Source organism: Mastigoproctus giganteus, chromosome 4 (assembly GCF_048544385.1).
Source record: "Mastigoproctus giganteus isolate SK-2022 chromosome 4, ASM4854438v1, whole genome shotgun sequence".
NCBI lineage: Eukaryota > Metazoa > Arthropoda > Arachnida > Uropygi > Thelyphonidae > Mastigoproctus > Mastigoproctus giganteus.
In genome coordinates, this window is record NC_143578.1 from 105162189 (window position 1) to 105181220 (window position 19032).

General features: G+C 36.3%; 1 protein-coding gene across 1 annotated transcript in view; it reads right to left on the bottom strand.

Moving 5' to 3' along the window:
• LOC150086963 (pancreatic triacylglycerol lipase-like) overlaps positions 1–19032 on the bottom strand; it is a 169269-nt gene that overhangs the window by 219 nt on the left and 150018 nt on the right. The window contains exon 8 of the mRNA XM_090372338.1: positions 15937–16128. Coding sequence (XP_090228464.1) covers positions 15937–16128 — 192 coding nt within the window. The remainder of the gene's footprint in view (positions 1–15936; positions 16129–19032) is intronic.

The following is a 19032-nucleotide window of genomic DNA, read 5'->3' on the forward strand; positions in this document are numbered from 1 at the left end:
TTTTTAAAAAAAGTAAAAAGTATTATTATCAGAATTTTATTTCCTAGTTCCAGTATACAAAATTATATAATTTTTGTTTGCAACTCCATTTCATGACAATATGTCATGCCAAACAAATGTAGTCACTCTACCAAAATGGCAGTTACTGTACCTTAATACCTTTAATTACAAATGCTCCAAAATTTTTTTTTTATATCACTGAATAAAAGAAAGTATAGTGCATGATATATATATATATATATATATATATATATAAATAAATCTTGCATTAACCCCGGGGGCTCACATCTGGTGAGTATGGGCTTGGCAAACCCAGGGTCCTGAGCTGGATATCATCATTCTTCTCTTCTTGGTGATGCCTTTCTACTTTCTACTTCTCTCTCTCTCTCTCTCTCTCTCTCTCTCTCTCTCTCTCACACACACACACACACAGGGGGGTAACTTGGGAATTTTTTTTTTTTTTTTTGGCTGGTGCAGCATAAGCCTCAGGCTTCCTTGCACCATATGGCTAATAATAATAATAATAATAATAATAATAATTACCTAATGTGTGTCACAACCTGTTAGTAGGAGTAGTAGAACAGGTAATGACTTCCATTTCTCAAGTAATGCTTCAAAACACTTGGAATGAAAGCTGTCTTGACATTCTATATGCCACCAAAGGTGCCCATGTGGAGATTTACTGAATTACAGTTGTGTGATAAGAAATTCTTTGAGTTGCTTTATTAAGTGCAGCAACCCCTTTTACAATACCTATTACAATAAAATTATAATCGAGCTTCATAATCGAGTGAATAATTTATAGTACCCTGTATTATACCTGTAAACTGCGTGTATTCTGTGGCTGATTTTCTTGTTTGCTAGACGAAAAACCTGAGTTTACAGGAGAAAAATCACGAAACCATCATCTGAGGCCATCAAACACAGCTACGTTATAAAAAAAAACCCATAAAAATTTCTCATTTCATTCATGGAATTTGAACTCTAGCCTTTTACACCCAGCGTGGGGAGGATGGTGCTCATGTGCACTGTGCTACTTACATCATTACCTTTTGAGTGAGAGGCCATGGCTGCCACATAACTGGATCCTGTCTCTGGCTGTAGAATGATACTTGTTTTAACAGACTCATATTCACTGTTCTCAATTCTACCACAGTTTTACATGATTTAAATTATCAAATATATTTCCTTAAGTTATATTTATTAATAATTAGTTATTTAATCAGCTCCTTTCACTGTACCATGAAAGAGCAGAATTGGGGGAAACCCATGGTGCCACTTGACAATAAACACTATACACTATGTATCACGAAGGAGATTGCCATTTTGGCTGTTTAGTTGGCCAGCCAAGTGCTTTTCAGCTCCGTAAATATTCATTATTTAGTATGGTTTCATGCTTTTTATCTGTGAAATTTAGTATCAACAAGTTCATTACTTCTTATGGATTCCAGTGGTGAGAAACTTTCAGGGATCTACAGCCTGAACTCATGCGTTATTTATCTGGTGTCTTTGTCTATGGTTAGGTCACCATACCACTACAGACAAGACATTGGAGAGTGCAGCAAAACTTATTTTGCTTGTTGCCATGTCCATTTCAGGTTCTTTGACTGGGGAGGGTTACCCCTCTGTGTGACTTTGAACAAAGAGTCTGTTCCAACTCTGCTGCTGCCGTGCTTAGTGTTGACATCTACAGAAAAATGTGCACCCCAGTTTGCACTATTGTTTTCCCATGGTGTTGCTATCTCCAGAACTATGCTTCCAAAGAAAAAAGCTGATTTTACCATTGTATTCAGTTCCCTGGAAAACTCCCCTACTAAAAGTAGTCTGGTCCTCATAGGTGAACTTTTACCTGGGTGACATTCCCCCACATTATCAAATACAAGACTGGAACATCAAAAAAGCCTAAAACTTTGATAAAACGTTCCTTGGCAAATTCTTGTTTCATCAAGGCAAGCTGCACCTTGTTTTACTTCTCATTCACAACCTTATTGAACTGTACAGGTTTAATTCCAATTTCTGCAATAAGGCCTCTGAGGTTGGGATTATTCATACCACCAATTTTAAACACACACACCAACCATTTATGACTGATTGAATAATGAAATAAAATAAAATGATAGAAAAGACTGTAAAAGAATATTTGCAAAAAACTTTTAATTATTTACAAAAAACTAAACTATAACAAAAGTAAAAAAGTTAAAATGCATTAAAATATAAATATAAAAGCGATAAAAAGATGATAAAAAACACTACTAGAGCTTTCGGAGGTGTCTTCCTCCTTCCTCAGTAATAGTGAGACTTATACGACACATCCTTAAATACCAGGTTCAACGGCACACGTGGATGACCAGGCGCATACTCAGCATTCCTTTCACTTGTACCAGAACCGGAAGTGGTCTGGACCCGTGGAAAATTAAAACGTTTATCTCTTGTCAAAACCACCGCCTCAAAAAGGGGGTGAAGCCTAACTCCCCTGTCTCTGTTTATACTATTGTTACCAGAGGATCCAATCCACAGACTTTCCAGCCACTTGCGGTCCCAGAATCTATGCGCCTGGTCAAGGATGACAGCGTTGTCGGGGGAGATCTGGTGTTGTTTTTCCCAATAGTGCTCGGCAATGGCGGATTTATTGAGCTCTGCGGTCCGTATCGCTAGTGAATGTTCCCCCAGATGGTCCTTGAGACGCCGTCCTGTCTCCCCCACGTAACATTTCCCATAATCCGGGCATATGATCTCATATACGACCCCACTACTAGAATCCCTAGTAATGGGGTCTTTGACCTGTGACACTACTGTGTGCAACCTCCGGCCCAGAAGCTGCACACAGCGTGTCTGAAAGTCGCGAAGCATCCTCGAAATTAGGCAAATCACGGCAGATCTTATGAGGTGTGGTTACCCCCAGAGGGTCATTGATGAATACAACAGAGAGAAAGAGCCCAATCGGGTAGTTCCGTTGTTGTTGTTGTTATTTGGTTTTTAGGAGCATTAGCAACTAAGGCCATGTTGCTCCGGGATATGCGGTGGTCATTCCATGACCTTTCCGCATCCTCCGTATTTTGTGGTGACGGGATCGAACCCCGGTCTAATCAAGAAGCGTGTGCTTTGCACTGCTGCTCCTTCCCACCTGGCTACGGAGACGCCTCGGGTAGTTCCGCCTGTACCGCTTACCACAGTGTATGTTCCCTACTATCCGGGCCTGTCAGATCGCATTGCGAGGATGCTTCGCGACTTTCAGACGCTGTGTGTAGCTTCCGGGCCGGAGGTTGCACACAGTAGTGTCACAGGTCAAAGACCCCATTTCTAGGGATTCTAGTAGTGGGGTCGTATATGAGATTACATGCCCGGATTGTGGGGAATGTTACGTGGGGGAGACAGGACGGCATCTCAAGGACCGTCTGGGGGAACATTCACGAGCGATACAGACCGCAGAGCTCAATAAATCCGCCATTGCCGAGCACTATTGGGAAAAACAACACCAGATCTCCCCCGACAACGCTGTCATCCTTGACCAGGCGCATAGATTCTGGGACTGCAAGTGGCTGGAAAGTCTGTGGATTGGATCCTCTGGTAACAATAGTATAAACAGAGACAGGGGAGTTAGACTTCACCCCCTTTTTGAGGCGGTGGTTTTGACAAGAGATAAACGTTTTAATTTTCCACGGGTCCAGACCACTTCCGGTTCTGGTACAAGTGAAAGGAATGCTGAGTATGCGCCTGGTCATCCACGTGTGCCGTGAACCTGGTATTTAAGGATGTGTCGTTTAAGTCTCACTATTACTGAGGAAGGAGGAAGACACCTCCGAAAGCTCTAGTAGTGTTTTTTATCGTCTTTTTATCGCTTTTATATTTATATTTTAATGCATTTTAACTTTTTTTACTTTTGTTATAGTTTAGTTTTTTGTAAATAATTAAAAGTTTTTTGCAAATATTATTTTACAGTCTTTTCTATCATTTTATTTTATTTTATTTCATTATTCAATCAGTCATAAATGGTTGGTGTGTGTGTTTAAAATTGGTGTTAATTCCAATTATCCACTTGGTCATTGCTCTATTGGAGGCCATGAATACAAAGAATGCAGAAAGACACAAGAGGCCCAAATGTGTCAATTGTAAAACTGCTGGGCTGTCTTATAATCACTCATTTAGGGTCCCCTAAGTGTCCTATCTACATCGAGGCAGTGAACTAACTTAAACATAAAATAGATCATGGATACTCTCCATAATCACAATAATGACAAGGTTTTGAGGTTCTTACAAGTTAAATGCCCATTGTGCATACACAGCAATTGGCCAATTGCAAATAGTCATGGAAGAAAACCAAATAGATATATCATATTTGTTGGCTTATAAAATGCTGTGGCATGGAAGATGCACCCTAATTTTGTAACCGTAAATTTAAGAAAAAAAATTTTGAAATAAATTTATTGTTAATAGAGTGGAAATTTAAAATTTAATAAAAATAAAACCCAAAAGTTAATAAAGAAAGGTATAGGATTATTACTCTAATTATTTTAGTATTATTCAACTTTAGATTCATTACTGACTTGATCATCATTATCCTCAACATCATCATTATCATCCTCTTCACTGGTATCACTGTCACTCTCATACAGTAAATGATCTTCAGTGCCATCCATTGCAATACTTATACCACATGTTTTAAAGGACTTGACCACAATTTCAGTCTTAACATCATGCCATGACTTCAGCACCCATTCACACACTTGTGCTATTGATGAACATTTCATCCTTCCCATAGGCACTGTATCAAGGTTCCCCTTCTATCATCCATTTATTCCATTGCTCCTGCATGTTATTCTTAAATGGCTTATCGATGCTGACATCTAATGGCTATAACTGGGAAGTTAAGCCACTTGGAATTACTGCCGTTTCTGTGTTCATCATTTTGGTCAGTTGTTTGATATTTTCAGTCCTATGTGCTCTAAAATGCATACTAGTAGGCATTTTTACACAGTTGTCCATGAGGATGCTTGGACCAAACTTTTACAACCCAATCCTTGATACATTCTTCATCCATCCATCCCTTCGGTTGTACAAATACATGAATTCCATTTCACGGTTTATCTTTCGGTAAAGTTTTTCTTTTAAAAATCAACGATTGCGGAAGTTTGGTCCCATCAGCACAACAAGTTAAAACTGTGGTGTAGCGTGTATTTTCATGTCCATTGGTTTTAATAGTTATGGATTTTTGCCCTCTCAGATTTACAGTTTTATTGGATGGCACATCCAAGTCAACAGAATTTCATCCACATTTCTGATTTGGCTAAGTTTGTAGTTGATTCATTTTCTACCATTAAGGACAAATTTATGGAAATCTAATATTTTCTGTTTGTACTCAGCAGGCACTCTCTGGGCCATATTTTACTTCTTGCACGTAAACTAACTGGTTTCTTTTCATGAAGCGATAACACCAAGATTCAGTTCCTTTAAAGTCATGTATCCCAATATCAGCTGCTCGTTTTTGTGCTTCTACTATTATCATTTTAGAACTCACTGCAATACCCACGTCTCTAAGTTCCATTTTCCAACTACACAAGTTTTCTTCCAAATTTGGCCATTTAGGTGGAATTTTAGAAAGGTTGTGCCTTGTTTTATCAGCTTCTTTTAATAAAACTTCCTGCTTCCTCCATTGATGAATCACCTTCTTAAGAAAACTTTCTGCTTCCTGACGAATCATCTTTTAAGTAGGCAGTGGCTTGAAATTTCGTTCTGCTGCTGTTCCTGTGTTCTTTGGCATACTGTACTATTTTTAGCTTAAATCCAATAGTATAATTTTGCCTTCTTGATACGCATGTCATTGATTAGGACTTAAATGTATAACTGGAATTCATTTGTTACTCCAACAACATCCTGGTAATTACTGAAACATGTACTAACATATAGTAGCTAACTATCCATTAACTACTATACGTTAACTTGGTTTTGTGCATGTGCTGTATTGGCACTTTCAGCTTCCAAGACACAGGGTGATTTTTTAAGGTCATTAAGGAAAAATTTTTTTTTTAATTGCATAAGGAAAAAGTGTGTCTTATAAGCCAAAAAATATGATAGCTTGTATCCAGGAGCCCTACACTCATTAACAGAGAAATCATATACAGTGGACCTCCAATTTACGATATTAATCTGTTCCAGAGACACCATCATATGAAAATATCGTAATATGAACCCAATAACACATTGGTTTTTAGTAATTCATTCCAAGACCTTGGAAGTTGAAATTTTCACTATATAACTAAGCTATTTATCTCTCTGAAAGGTAATTTTTATAATGGAAATTGTACATATGATAAAAAAATTGATTAAAACTAATATAACGATAAAAATACAACACGAAAAATGACTTCAACTAAAGGATGCAAAAACAAAACACATGGCCAACACATTTACAAATGCTGCTATTGGCTGAGAGGAAGGATCATGAGATCAGTCAGAGAAATTGCAAGCCCATCCCATCTTAAAGTGAAATAAGTAGGCGCAGGTTAACATGATCACTGGTTAGTGGAATCAGCCACTTTAATTTCAAAAAACCAATTCAAATCACTAAAATGCGCTACACTATCATTGTTATCATATGTTTGGTTATAAGAATCAATTTTGAAAGCCTTTGTGATAATTTTCTAAAGCACATTTCTGGAGGTCATTACCAAAAAACAATATGCAGTTTCCAGTTTATTGAGTTTTTCGGTTTGTGCAATCTATTATAAATGGGTAGAAAACTCGATCTTATTGCATTTGCAATAATATGATAGCTGGAATTCTGTGGGTTGTTTATGTTATTATGGCGAAATGTGTTTCCTCTTCACTGAAATCTTCAATCATAAAAAACAAATAAATTTTGAGAATCTTCTCATTCCTATTTTTTAAACTTCGTAAACTTGTTACTCCATATCTCAATTGCGTGTGTATCATGTTAGATGCAATTTGTGCATGCCATGTCCTTTGTTATTGATTGCTTATCTTTTTTTACTGTTTTAAATTTTACACCCCTCAAAAAAATGTTAGTGAACAGAAATATCAACTAGTTAGTATGTACATATTATGGTACATATTAATTAAGCTATGTACAGTACATAAGCATAAATTTATTTTTATTTTGCTAACCATTGGAAATATCTTCCAATTTATTATTATTATTATTATTATTATTAGCCATATGGTACAAGGAAGCCTGAGGCTTATGCTGCACCAGACAAAAAAAAAAAAAAAAAAAAAATTCCCGCGTTACCCCCCCCCGTGTGTGTGTGTGTGTGTGTGTGTGTGTGTGTGTGTGTGTGTGTGTGTGTGTGTGTGTGTGTGTGTGTGTGTGTGTGAGAGAGAGAGAGAGAGAGAGAGAGAGAGAAGTAGAAAGGCATCACCAAGAAAGAGAAGAATGATGATATCCAGCTCAGGACCCTAGGTTTGCCAAGCCCATACTCACCAGATGTGAGCCCCCGGGGTTTTATGTATCATTTAATTTTGTTAACCGATAATGTAATAAAGTGCAAATCTGTGATCTTTACTTTTATAGCCTGTGAATAATATTCCTCCTATTTTTGCTTATTAGAATAGCCATTTAATAGAATTAAAATTCAATTCACAAACGTGATCACAATGACTGGCACTTACCAGATATCGTATAGTGAACGGTATTTTATTATGGAAAGTTCATTGTAAGGTGATTTGATTGTATAGTGAACCAATCATAAAGCGGGGGTCCACTGTACATGTATTCAAGACTAGTGAAGGATTAATTTGATGGGCAGTTGAGATATCGAAAAAAAGGGCATATATCTTAAGATTGGTAGCCTTTGGATACAGCTTGGATATGTATAGCTAGAGGAAGATGATTCAACTAAAGGAAGTAAAATTTGCACTCTGTGAAACTGGTTCTTATCTCATTGCATCCTGAAGTTGTCCACAGGATAGCATCAATGTGGCCATTTTGAATCTGGATATCCCTATTCAAGATTAGTGCCGAATAAAGTTGAAGGGCTGTTCAGATATTGAAGATGTTTAGACTTATATCTTAGCACTGATTGTCTGCAGATACATTTGAAGTATAGATACAGCGAGAGAGGTCTATGAGCTACCAGGACACAGCTTAAGTTTACATTCTGCATCCATTGAGGTCTTCTTGGTACAGGGTTTTAAAGCTGTCCACAGATTAAAATTACTGCAGCCACATTGGTATATACAATGTGTAATGAAAGATATATATCTTAGATTTAATACAGGGATTGCATAGCCATATTGGCTTCCTTATAGAAAGTGTGATATTGTAGTGCAGCCATCTGAATTATTTTCAATTAAATTTTAATTTATATAAATAATAACTCTTACCTTGATTGGATAGGCCATAATAAAGTTCTAGTGACCCCTTGTGTTCAGTTTTGTAATTAGGATAAGAGACTATATTAATTATTACAAAGGGACATAACAGTTCATAAAAACAGTGATTCAAGTACAACAGAAAATACTATAATATATATATGAGAGGGAACTAGAACTATTTATCTGGGTTTGGATTTCAGTATTGGAGAGCCGTGACACGTAACATTACATTAAATAACATTAAGTACCATTTACTGAGAAACTGTCAGGTAAAATCAGGACAGTTGTTGTGGATGGATCTGGAGTAACCATTCAGACTAGGTATGACCAGTCTACGAAGAAACATTTCATAAGAAAGAAAAAGAATAAGAGGAAGAAATGAGGGTGTGTACAGAATAATCGATCATTTGATGCAACTGACCAAATAAGTGTTTCCGAGTTGAATGATCATGAGTGCCAAACTGGAAGGGGCTTGCCTGATAGAAGCTTGTGTGATGAGTTAACAGAAAACTTAGAACAAAACAATAGGTAGTAGTGATAACTATAAATAGACAGGTAATGGTGAGCTCAAATCGGGAACAGTACACTCAGAATCAAGTGGTGATGACTCTGATGAGTTCAGAAATGAGAATGATTATAAATCAGTAATTATGGCTTCAGTAGTTGACCAGCTGTTACATGATACTGGAATAAGTGGAAAAACAGTCTTGAATTAAGTTTGCTAGTTGTTTCGCAGTTATAGAAGTATTCTTGTTAAAGAAGAAAACATGAATTGTAATAAAGTCTTGGATGACAGTGAGGTACCTGGACTATGGGATTTGAATAATATAAAAGTTAGAGTTACTAGATATATTTTACACTTGGATGATGAAATTCATGCATCCTACTGATTTAAGTGAAAAGAAAATTATTATGAATGCTTTGTGAGAAAGATGGAACCTGTTGATGAGCTTTGCTTACAGGCTATTTTCATCATTGGATAGTCCTACAGAGGAACAACAAAGGTCTGGTTCCAAATCTGTGGGATGTGCAACAGATGAGGACATAGTAATAATTCAAAAGGGAGAGGATGAGAATACAATTTGGGATCAAATTTTATAGAAGGAAAAAGTAATGACATATATAAGGAATAAGGATAGGATGCAAAGTCAGGCCTGTGAAAGTGCCATCATAGAATCGGAATCTGTTTCAGGGTGTGCATTGCTCTACTTCCCTCTGATGAATAATGTGGAAAATACAGGTGTAATGGATGCATAAACTGTTCAATGATCTTCCTTGTGGTAATGATAACAACAATTGGTTGAGTGAGAATACTGTAAGGCTGGCGAATAATAGATTAGCTGTGAAAGGTTCTGAGGTACGAAGAGTCCTATCTGAAGATTGCTGTTCATCATTAAGGATGTTGAGAGCTAAAAGAGTGAAAGAATGTGGGAGAGGTCAGGTTATAGTGCAGGTAGGCACTCCAAAAGATGTACATTTGCTCAAGACCAGTTCACATCTAAAGGACATCGGATTATGTGTGCAAAGGGTAACACGACGTCCACACTGGATTATAACTTTTGATGAGGAAAAAGGAATTCAAGAAAATGAGCTATTGCACGAAATTTATGAACGTTATCTGTCAAAATTTGATATATATCAAAGGATGAATTTGCTAGAGAGTGCAAGGTCTCTTTTTAAAGGATAAAAAAGTTTAATGAGTGCAAGGACTGGATATTAAAAAAATGTTCTTGTTTATACTCTGGCACGACCACTAGGTCAGTGGAGTTTACAATAAATCAATCAATACAAATGTTAATCGTATTTAGTAGTCACGGGCTTGAACCCTGGTCCACTCAAAGAGCATGTGCTACTGCACTCGCGCTCTTGACCACTCAGCTATGTCAGGCTTAAATTTAACTGTTACATTCAAAGTTAGAGAAAAATTTGAGTGTTTCGAATGTGTGTATATATGAGCAGTTGTAACTATCGGTTGAGAAGATATCTGAAAACAATGTGTTATTGCTGTTTAAAATATGGAGATACTGCAGGATGTTGTTATTTACAAGAACCAATCTGCTCACATTGTGGAAGATGCAAACACTCCTTATGTTGATTGTATGTAAAGAAACACCGATCTGACATGTGCAAACTGTTTGGCTGTGAATTGCTGTTCGCCCCATTCGGTAAGAAGTGCTCTACATCCATATTTCTAGAGGGCTTAGCAGTACGTCAAAGTCAGAACGGATGGCATGTAGCCTTTCCAAAATGATGTTACAGGAATCATTGGAAACTACTTGCTTTTCTGTCTGTCTTCTTCCTCAATCTATGTACTATATTTCTTTCCCATCTTTCTTTTAACTAATGCTTTTTCTTCCTCTTCTCTTTCCTTCCTCTGCATACTTTGCATTGCTATGGTTCTTTTAAGATCAGTATGCTGGTATATTGGTACAAAAATACCAGTGCTAGATAGCAGATCCCTGGCCCCACATGCCAGGGATGGAAAATAGCTTGCAGCAGCATGTGTAGTAAGCTAGGCTAAGCGGCCAGTCACACAACACAAACAATACAACCCAGCACACATCAAACTACACTACACTATGGTACAGATACATCACTACACTGACTGGCATTTATCTGTACAGTATCTACACAAAATAAATGCAGAGTTAAATTTGGTAGGGGTGACACACACAAAATAAATTCAATACCTTGAAACATTTCTGAGTCAGCTGCTTCCTGGCAACAAAATCATAATATCAATGGACTCCAATTGCAGTCTCCTCTATGGCACAGCCATACTTCAAACAGATCAGGAATATTCAATGGGCAGCAACTGGAAGGCTTCATAGCTACTACTTCACTACAGTTCTTAAACTGGCCTCACAATGCACAGCAGTACGTTGCAGCCAATACATATGTACAGCAGTACATTGCATGACAGTGAAATCGACATTACTATGGCAACACAAGCCATAGCACAGAAATTTATAAACTGGCATGTACAAGAGGCCCGGACCTCATCTGACCACCATGCTGTCACCTTCCAGCTTGTGCACCAACTGGATTCAATCCCACCCCAAAATAAGATATTATACAATATAACATGAAAAATGCAGAAATATAAAGAGACTCTTGGATCTTACCTTTCAGGGACACCCCCAGAACAGAATAATCAACAGCATCCATATGAATAGGTCCAGAAACTAACAGAAGTCATTATCAGAGCAGCCAATACCTCTATGAGGAAAAAACAACCAAGACCATATGCAGTTCCTGGTGGCACCCTGAGCTGGATGTTCTACAGCAAAGAGTCCACCAGGCAAGAAAAAATTTCCAGAGATCCAGAGCAAATTGGCCACTAGCAGAGGTAAATACTAGAAAGGAATCAATAAACAAGCCTTATATAATGCAGAAAAGGGACTCCTAGCAAATGCTCATTGGTACCACAGGTAAAGCCGAACACTGGGGTGTGGTTTACCGTATTACTACCAACAAGCAGGAATGTGCCCTTTGGGTAGGCAAGAGAGGCAGTGCCTAGCCAGACTAAAATTATAAATATTAATTATTAAATATAAAAAGCAAATGATTAACAATTCATTACAAAAATATTAATTTAATGCATGAAATTTAATGTATTAGAAGACGAAATGCACAAGGCATAATTCCTTATGGGTTTAGGTAATTAACTATATAATATCGGTGTAGATACACCATAGTTTACCCATAAATTTGAACTATGTATGTAGTGTAAAAGGCATCATTTTAATTGTATCTCATTTCATATTGTGGATGCCTTCACAATGAGATAGCTGTATTGCACTACTTCAAATAACACTTTTCTGGTAGAGAAGACTACTGTTATTTATTTTCAGAGGATACCACCACCCAGATGATCATTTTGAAGCTAGTGGGCTTCATCATCAGTGGGTGGGCAGGTACCCTGGTAATGCAAGAAGCCATCACAGTTGCGAAGTTATTTCCATAATATAAGAGATGCTAAATGGTGTTGGTAATAATGTATTAGAAGACGAAATGCACAAGGCATATAATATTAACTATATAATATCAGTGTAGATACACCATAGTTTACTCATAAATTTGAACTACGTATGTAGTATAAAAGGCATCGTCTTAATTGTATCTCATATTGTGAGTGCCTTCATAATGAGAGCTATAGACGATGCCTTTTACACTACATACGTAGTTCAAATTTATGAGTAAACTATGGTGTATCTACACCAATATTATATAATGAAATTTAATGTATTATTTAGTAAATGGGTATATTTTGAGGTTAGATAGGCACAATTTCCCTGTGCCTTTCAACCTCAATATATATATACTAAATGCGTTATGTTGTTAAACCACATGACGTGTTAAGCAGCTCCAGATGCATGAAATACCGTGTTATAAAGGCAGAATAATTCCTACCTTTGCTTCAGTGTGACATCAGCCTTTGCAGAGTGAGGAGTGTATGCATGTGTGTTGTTACATCATTTGCTTCTAGTGATAGAGCTGATACTTTATTACTTTACAATGACTTTATTTCAAAATTTATCCCTTTTCAAACATGAACAGTGAGTCTCTTAAAAATTTTTCTAATCTGTCTTATGAAGCAAAGTCTAATGTGATTAAAAGTGGAAGACCAACACCGGAACAACTTCAACAGTGTAAATTGACAAAAATAATAAGAACATTTCAAACTGCATAGTACAGGCAAGAAAGATTGGTTGTGCGGCTGTATTACAACAAATAGACTCTTTTGTTTCTCATGCTTGTTATTTTTTGTATCCAGTGAAAGTGTGTGGATAAGAACCAGATATTGTGATTTAAATAATTTGCCTAATGCTTTAAAGTAAACACGAAAGATCTGCTGCGCATTATGAAAGCCAAATATCATTGAAAACATATAGATCTACACAAATCGACTTGAGCATAGATAAGCTGAAAAAACTTAGAACTGAAATTCGCAATAAAAAGGTAAAGGAGAACAGAGACATACTGCAAAAATTAATATCTGCTACTTGCTTTTTTGATTAAACAAGAACTTTCTTTTTGCCGTAATAATGAAGGCAAATCCTCTTTAAATTGTGGAAACAATATTGAGTTACTGAACTACACTGCAAAATTTGATGAAAAATTGGAACAACATTTACAAACATCATCCGTTTTTTTCTGGTGTTTCTAACAAGATCCAAAATGACTTGATTGAAGCAGTAGGAACAGCTGTAGAAAATAATATTAAAGAAGAGATCACAAGATCCCCATTCATTGCTATAGAAGTGGATGAAATGACTGATATTTCAAATACAGCTCAGTGTTTCACAGTTTTAAGATATGTATTGAATTCTGAAATTAAAGAAACTTTCATAGGAATTGACGAACTTAAAGACAGAACAGCTACTGGTGTAACAGAATGCATATTTAAAAATTTAGAAAAATACAACATCTATGCTGATAAACTTATAGCACAGACATATGATGGAGCATCAGCAATGGCATCGTATTTAAATGGCATTCAAGCTAAAGTAAGAGAAAAAGCACCATCAGCATTATTTACCCATTGCAAGTTGAATCTTTTTCTGTCTCAGTCAGCAAAATTCATATCTGAATGCACAATATTTTTGAAGACCATTGATGGTCTTGCCTCATTTTTCAGTCGCTCTACAAAACAAACGCAATTTCTTGATGATATAGTGCAGAAATGCATTCCAAAGGTTGTACTGACAAGATGGAGCTCTAACTCAAAACTAGTACAAACTATTTTACACTACCATAGTGACCTTTGCAACATGCTAATGCTAATGCTAATGCTAACAGCATTAACAGCAATCCTTTATTGTGGGATTCAGATCCATAGTGAGGAGCAATGGATTTTATAATTGGTTAACACAAGATTCAACATACTTTCTTCTTATGGTTTATGATAAAATTTTCATTAAAACTGACACACTCTTCAATATCTTACAAACTAAAATTATAGATTTTCCATATTGCAATGGAAGAATCAATGAAACAATAAATTTGCTTGAAGATCTGCGCATTTTGATGATATATATGAGAAGTTTGAAGAATGTTGCAAAGAAAATAACTTGATTGAATCAAAATGGCATACAAAACGTCCAATTAAAGAAGTAAGAGAAAGAATATTCTGTCTAATTTTGAATGATATCTTGAAGCATGATACAGTGAGTTTAAAAATTTACAATTTATTTCATTAAAAAACTAGCTAGCCAAATTGATAAGGATGCATTAGAAAGTTTAGAAAAGAATTATGGTGACATTTTCAATGTCATAAGACTCAAAACTGAAACTAGCTGGAATTTATAATGCACAAGTGTTCAGGGATAAATTAATTCAAAATTTTCTTACTTTTGTGTAAAATGGACTCGAAAAAACGTTCTCTGAAGCGGTGAAGCTGCTGCAATTGATTTTAACAATTCCAGCTACAACAGTTTCTGTTGAGGTCATTTTCAGCTATGAAAAGAATCAAAAGATTCACCAGAAATAGAATGAAAAATGAAAGGCTTTTCGTCATTTGCTTTAATTTCCATTGAAAAGGTAAGATTAATTAAAATGGATCAAAGTCCAACTTACAATTTCTATGAAAAAGTGACTGATATTTTTAGTACTAGCAAAAAGAAGAATGGAGTTCATCTACAAATAAAACTGTGAGTAAATATTTTTTGTTTAAAATATTTTTACATATTGTTTTATAGTGACAAGGCCTTTTGCTTACAATTTACTTTGTAAATGCCTACTGCCTATCCTGAGTATTTACTCACAGCATGTGCCTGCCAACAAGCTGCCAAAGGGTGATGTGATAAACACCACAAACACTAATGCTAGCCAGATTACAAACGCAAGGGAGGAATCAGTAAGCAATGTCCTTATACTAAAAGACAGACACATAATATTGTTGGAGTTTACAAGTTAAAGATAAAAGAAATATTACCATATTTTGTGGGTTTGAATACACTGAAGGATTACAATTAAAGTTATAATGATTGTAATAGGATATTACTCAACTGCTTAAATTAATTATGATCCCTAGAATTATCCTGTAGAGAGAAATCAAGAATTCTCAGGAGACCAAAAGGAATCAAACTTTGTACTTTCGAAAACGATTACGATTGGAAGAACTATTATACTAACACAGAGATAAGCTTCTGAGGGAAATCTATGACATAACAGACACTACCTATATACTCACAAGCAGAATTGCTTGTTAACTGCATACACACAATTCCATTTTATACAAATGAGTGCATATAAAATATACAGTAGTTTAGGTTGTTCTCTTAATATGATCCTCTATGTCATCAGGGCAGTTACTCATAAAAATTCATAATTTTTGTTCGTAAAAATGTGCATGTATTTTAATCAAGCAAACCTATATGTTTAAAAGTACCTTCATTCCAGCAGCTTGCAAAATAGGAACAAATACTGGGTTTTGACAGAATTAACACAAGATCTGAGTCTTGTGTTAAAGACAAAATATTTATGTTAAAATATTATCTGGATGTTTTTAAGCAAATGTGATAGCATTTGTTACTAATAAAACAAAATTAAAAAAAGTAATTAAATTTTCTTAGCATGTCATTTCTTAAAAAATAGACTAACCTTTCACCTGTTTCTAAATGGGTAACATAAATTTCTTTGAGGTATAACCTAGGATGATCAAACAACCGCCATGTAAGTGGATTAAGAAAGGAGGCAGATGATCGCCATTCTATGTCCAGTCGTAATAATTTTCCTAAATCCTGAAGGCTCGCCAGGAACTGCACTGATATTCCTGATGTACATTCTATGTATCTGTTTGTTAAAAAGAGAACAGAAATCAAATTTCACAATCAGATTTATTTCTCAAATTAAAGTTATGATACTTTTCCAAATGCTAATGAAGTGAAAAGCGAAACTTCTCTATACAGATGTACATATTCCTAACTTCTATGCGTATGGGGCCAGTCCAGAATACAGGTAATCAAGACAGTTGTCCAGGGGCCTGTCAATTTAAATTGATATAAAAATCAGCAAACAAGCATTTCATATTATACGTGAGTACAAAAAAAGAAGAGTGTAAATCAAACAGATCCCTTAAATGGTCACAGTGGGAAGGGCTACAGAATTGGCACACCACCTAAAAAGATGGTTCTCACTGATATTTAGTCGAAAGCAAGCATGAATCTCTGAAGAAGATTAAGGAATAAGATTGCTGTAAAATAAGTGACATAATGATCTAAGAGAAGCATTTGTTAAAGACCCATAGACTGCTCAGGAGTCTATGGCTAAATTGAATATCTATAATTTATAGATATTCAATATATATACTAAAAGTAAAGCTTTTATTACCATTTCACATTGAAGGCGGTGAACCACAGACCAGCTAAAGATAGGAGACAGAGTTGTCATAAAAGATTCTGTCTTCAGGACGGTACAGCGTAACAAATGGTTTTCTCAGGGATTGGTGTAGGGTCTCCTTCTAATTTTCATAAACAACACTGACAAGGATATTTAAGTGACTCTGTCAGTTTACTGATGGTTGGAAGGGTGGTTAACAATTCAAGCCAGACCATACTGCTTCAAAAATGACTTGGATCAGTTGTATGTGGTCAAAAAAATTGTGACTAAGGTTTAATGTGTGGGGCCAGTCAAGTATTTACGTAAATAATTGAGTTACGTAAAATTTGGCCTGGTGATTTAAAGGTGATTCAAGAATCAAAAAAAAAAAAAAAAAAAACATGGTTGTTGTTGTTATTTTTGGCGCAAGGGCTGCTCAGGCCATATTGCGCCGATCAGCGAGGTGGACGATACTCACGATGACTGTTTTGCAAACAGTCAGAACTGATCATATAAGTTTATCCGTTTGATAAATGAGAAAAATTCTGTGAGGTTGGCATCGTTACCTATGATATGACAGAGGTTCAAAGATTCTTTAAGATTAGGAAGAAAACTGAATGAGAGTTGCCGGGCATGCGAGTATAAGGTGCATTCAACAAGAATGTGCTTCATTGTGAGTTGAGAATTGCAGTGTGTACACTGAGGAGGATCATTGCCTGTGAGGAGAAATAGGTGGGTAATGTGACTGTGACCAATTCTTGCTCTGGCTAGGATTACTTCTTCCTTTCTGTTTTCCCGGAAGCTAGAGGCCCATAATTGTGGATCTGGTTTTATTTGAAAGAGCTTATTATCTGGTTTATTTTGCATATAAGTGTCCATTGTTCCTTACATATTCTTTGTATATTAGATTTGTAGTCAGCATATGGAACGAGAGCACATGATGAATCTGAATTAGAAGGATGTTTGGCGGCATAATCTGCACATTCATTTCCAGATATCCCAGTGTGGCCTGGGATCCAGCAAAAGATAACTACAAGCTGGCGTTCCTGAGTATGTATCAACATATCTCTTATAGTTTTTATTAAAGGATTCTTTGGTGAGGAAGTGTTTTGTAGGGTTATAAGTGCACTCTGCGAGTCCGTATATATTATACTCTTTTTGATGGACAGATGGAGAATATTTTGTAGGGCAAGCTTGATGGCGAATAACTCAACTGTATAACTGCTGCATTCGGTGGGAAGTGATAGAGAGATGGTGTTAAAAGGGAAAACTGCTGCAGCACCTACTGCACTATCAGACTTTGATCCATCGGTATATATTTTTGTAAAAAGAGGATAATTCTCTGTGTGAGCAGTATGGAGTTGTTGTATATTGATATTTTCCAGGGAATGCTTCCCCCAGTTTAGGAAGTAATTGTCGCAGGATGGTATAGTATAGGCCCATGGGGCGACTGAACAGGTTGGATCTTGGAGGACTTTTTCGAGATGGACATTCCAAGTTTCTGATAGTGCTTGTAATCTGATACCAGTAGGCTGAACTGCACTGGGTTTGTTTCTATAAAAAATTTTAAACTGTGGGTCACTAAGTATAGGCCAAATTGGATGGGTAGGCATGCTTCGAATTTTAGCTGCATAATTCAGAAGTAACACCTTTCTTCTGAGACAGAGTGGAACTTCATGGGCTTCAATATAAAGGCTTTGTACTGGTGATGTCCTAAAAGCTCCTGTAGCAATCCTGAGGGCAGAATGTTGAATAGGTGCAAGGTATGTAAGTATGCTTTCCCTGGCAGAGTCATAAACTAGGGCACCATAATCAAGACGAGACCTAATTAGAGTTCTATACAATTGAAGCAGGGTACAGCGATCTGCACCCCATGTTGTCGAAGAAAGAACTCTGAGTATATTCATTTTTTTCTGGCAAGTAGTCCGCAGATATTTGATATGTTCTAAGAAATTAAGCTTACAATCAAAAATGAGGCCCAGGAGACAAATACTTTTCATGACTAATATAGGATGATTCATTAAGTGAAGCTCGGGTTCAGGATGCATCTTTCGTTTGTTACAAAAATGAATGACACTGGATTTCTGATGTGATAGTCGCTATCCATTCTGTGTCATCCATAATTCAATATTGTTAAGAGAGATTTGTAGTTGCCTTTCGATGAAGTTCATATTCTGTGAACTGCAGGAAACAGTCAGGTCATCGGCATAGAGATATGTGCTTACAGGGGCGGGTATGCATTTGGTTATATTATTTATTCTTATTGCAAATAAGGTAGAACTCAGAACTGAGCCTTGTGGGACTCCTTCCTCTTGTATATAGATTTGCGAGAGGACTTGCCGATAGCGGACTTGAAAAGTTCTATGCTGAAGGAAGTTT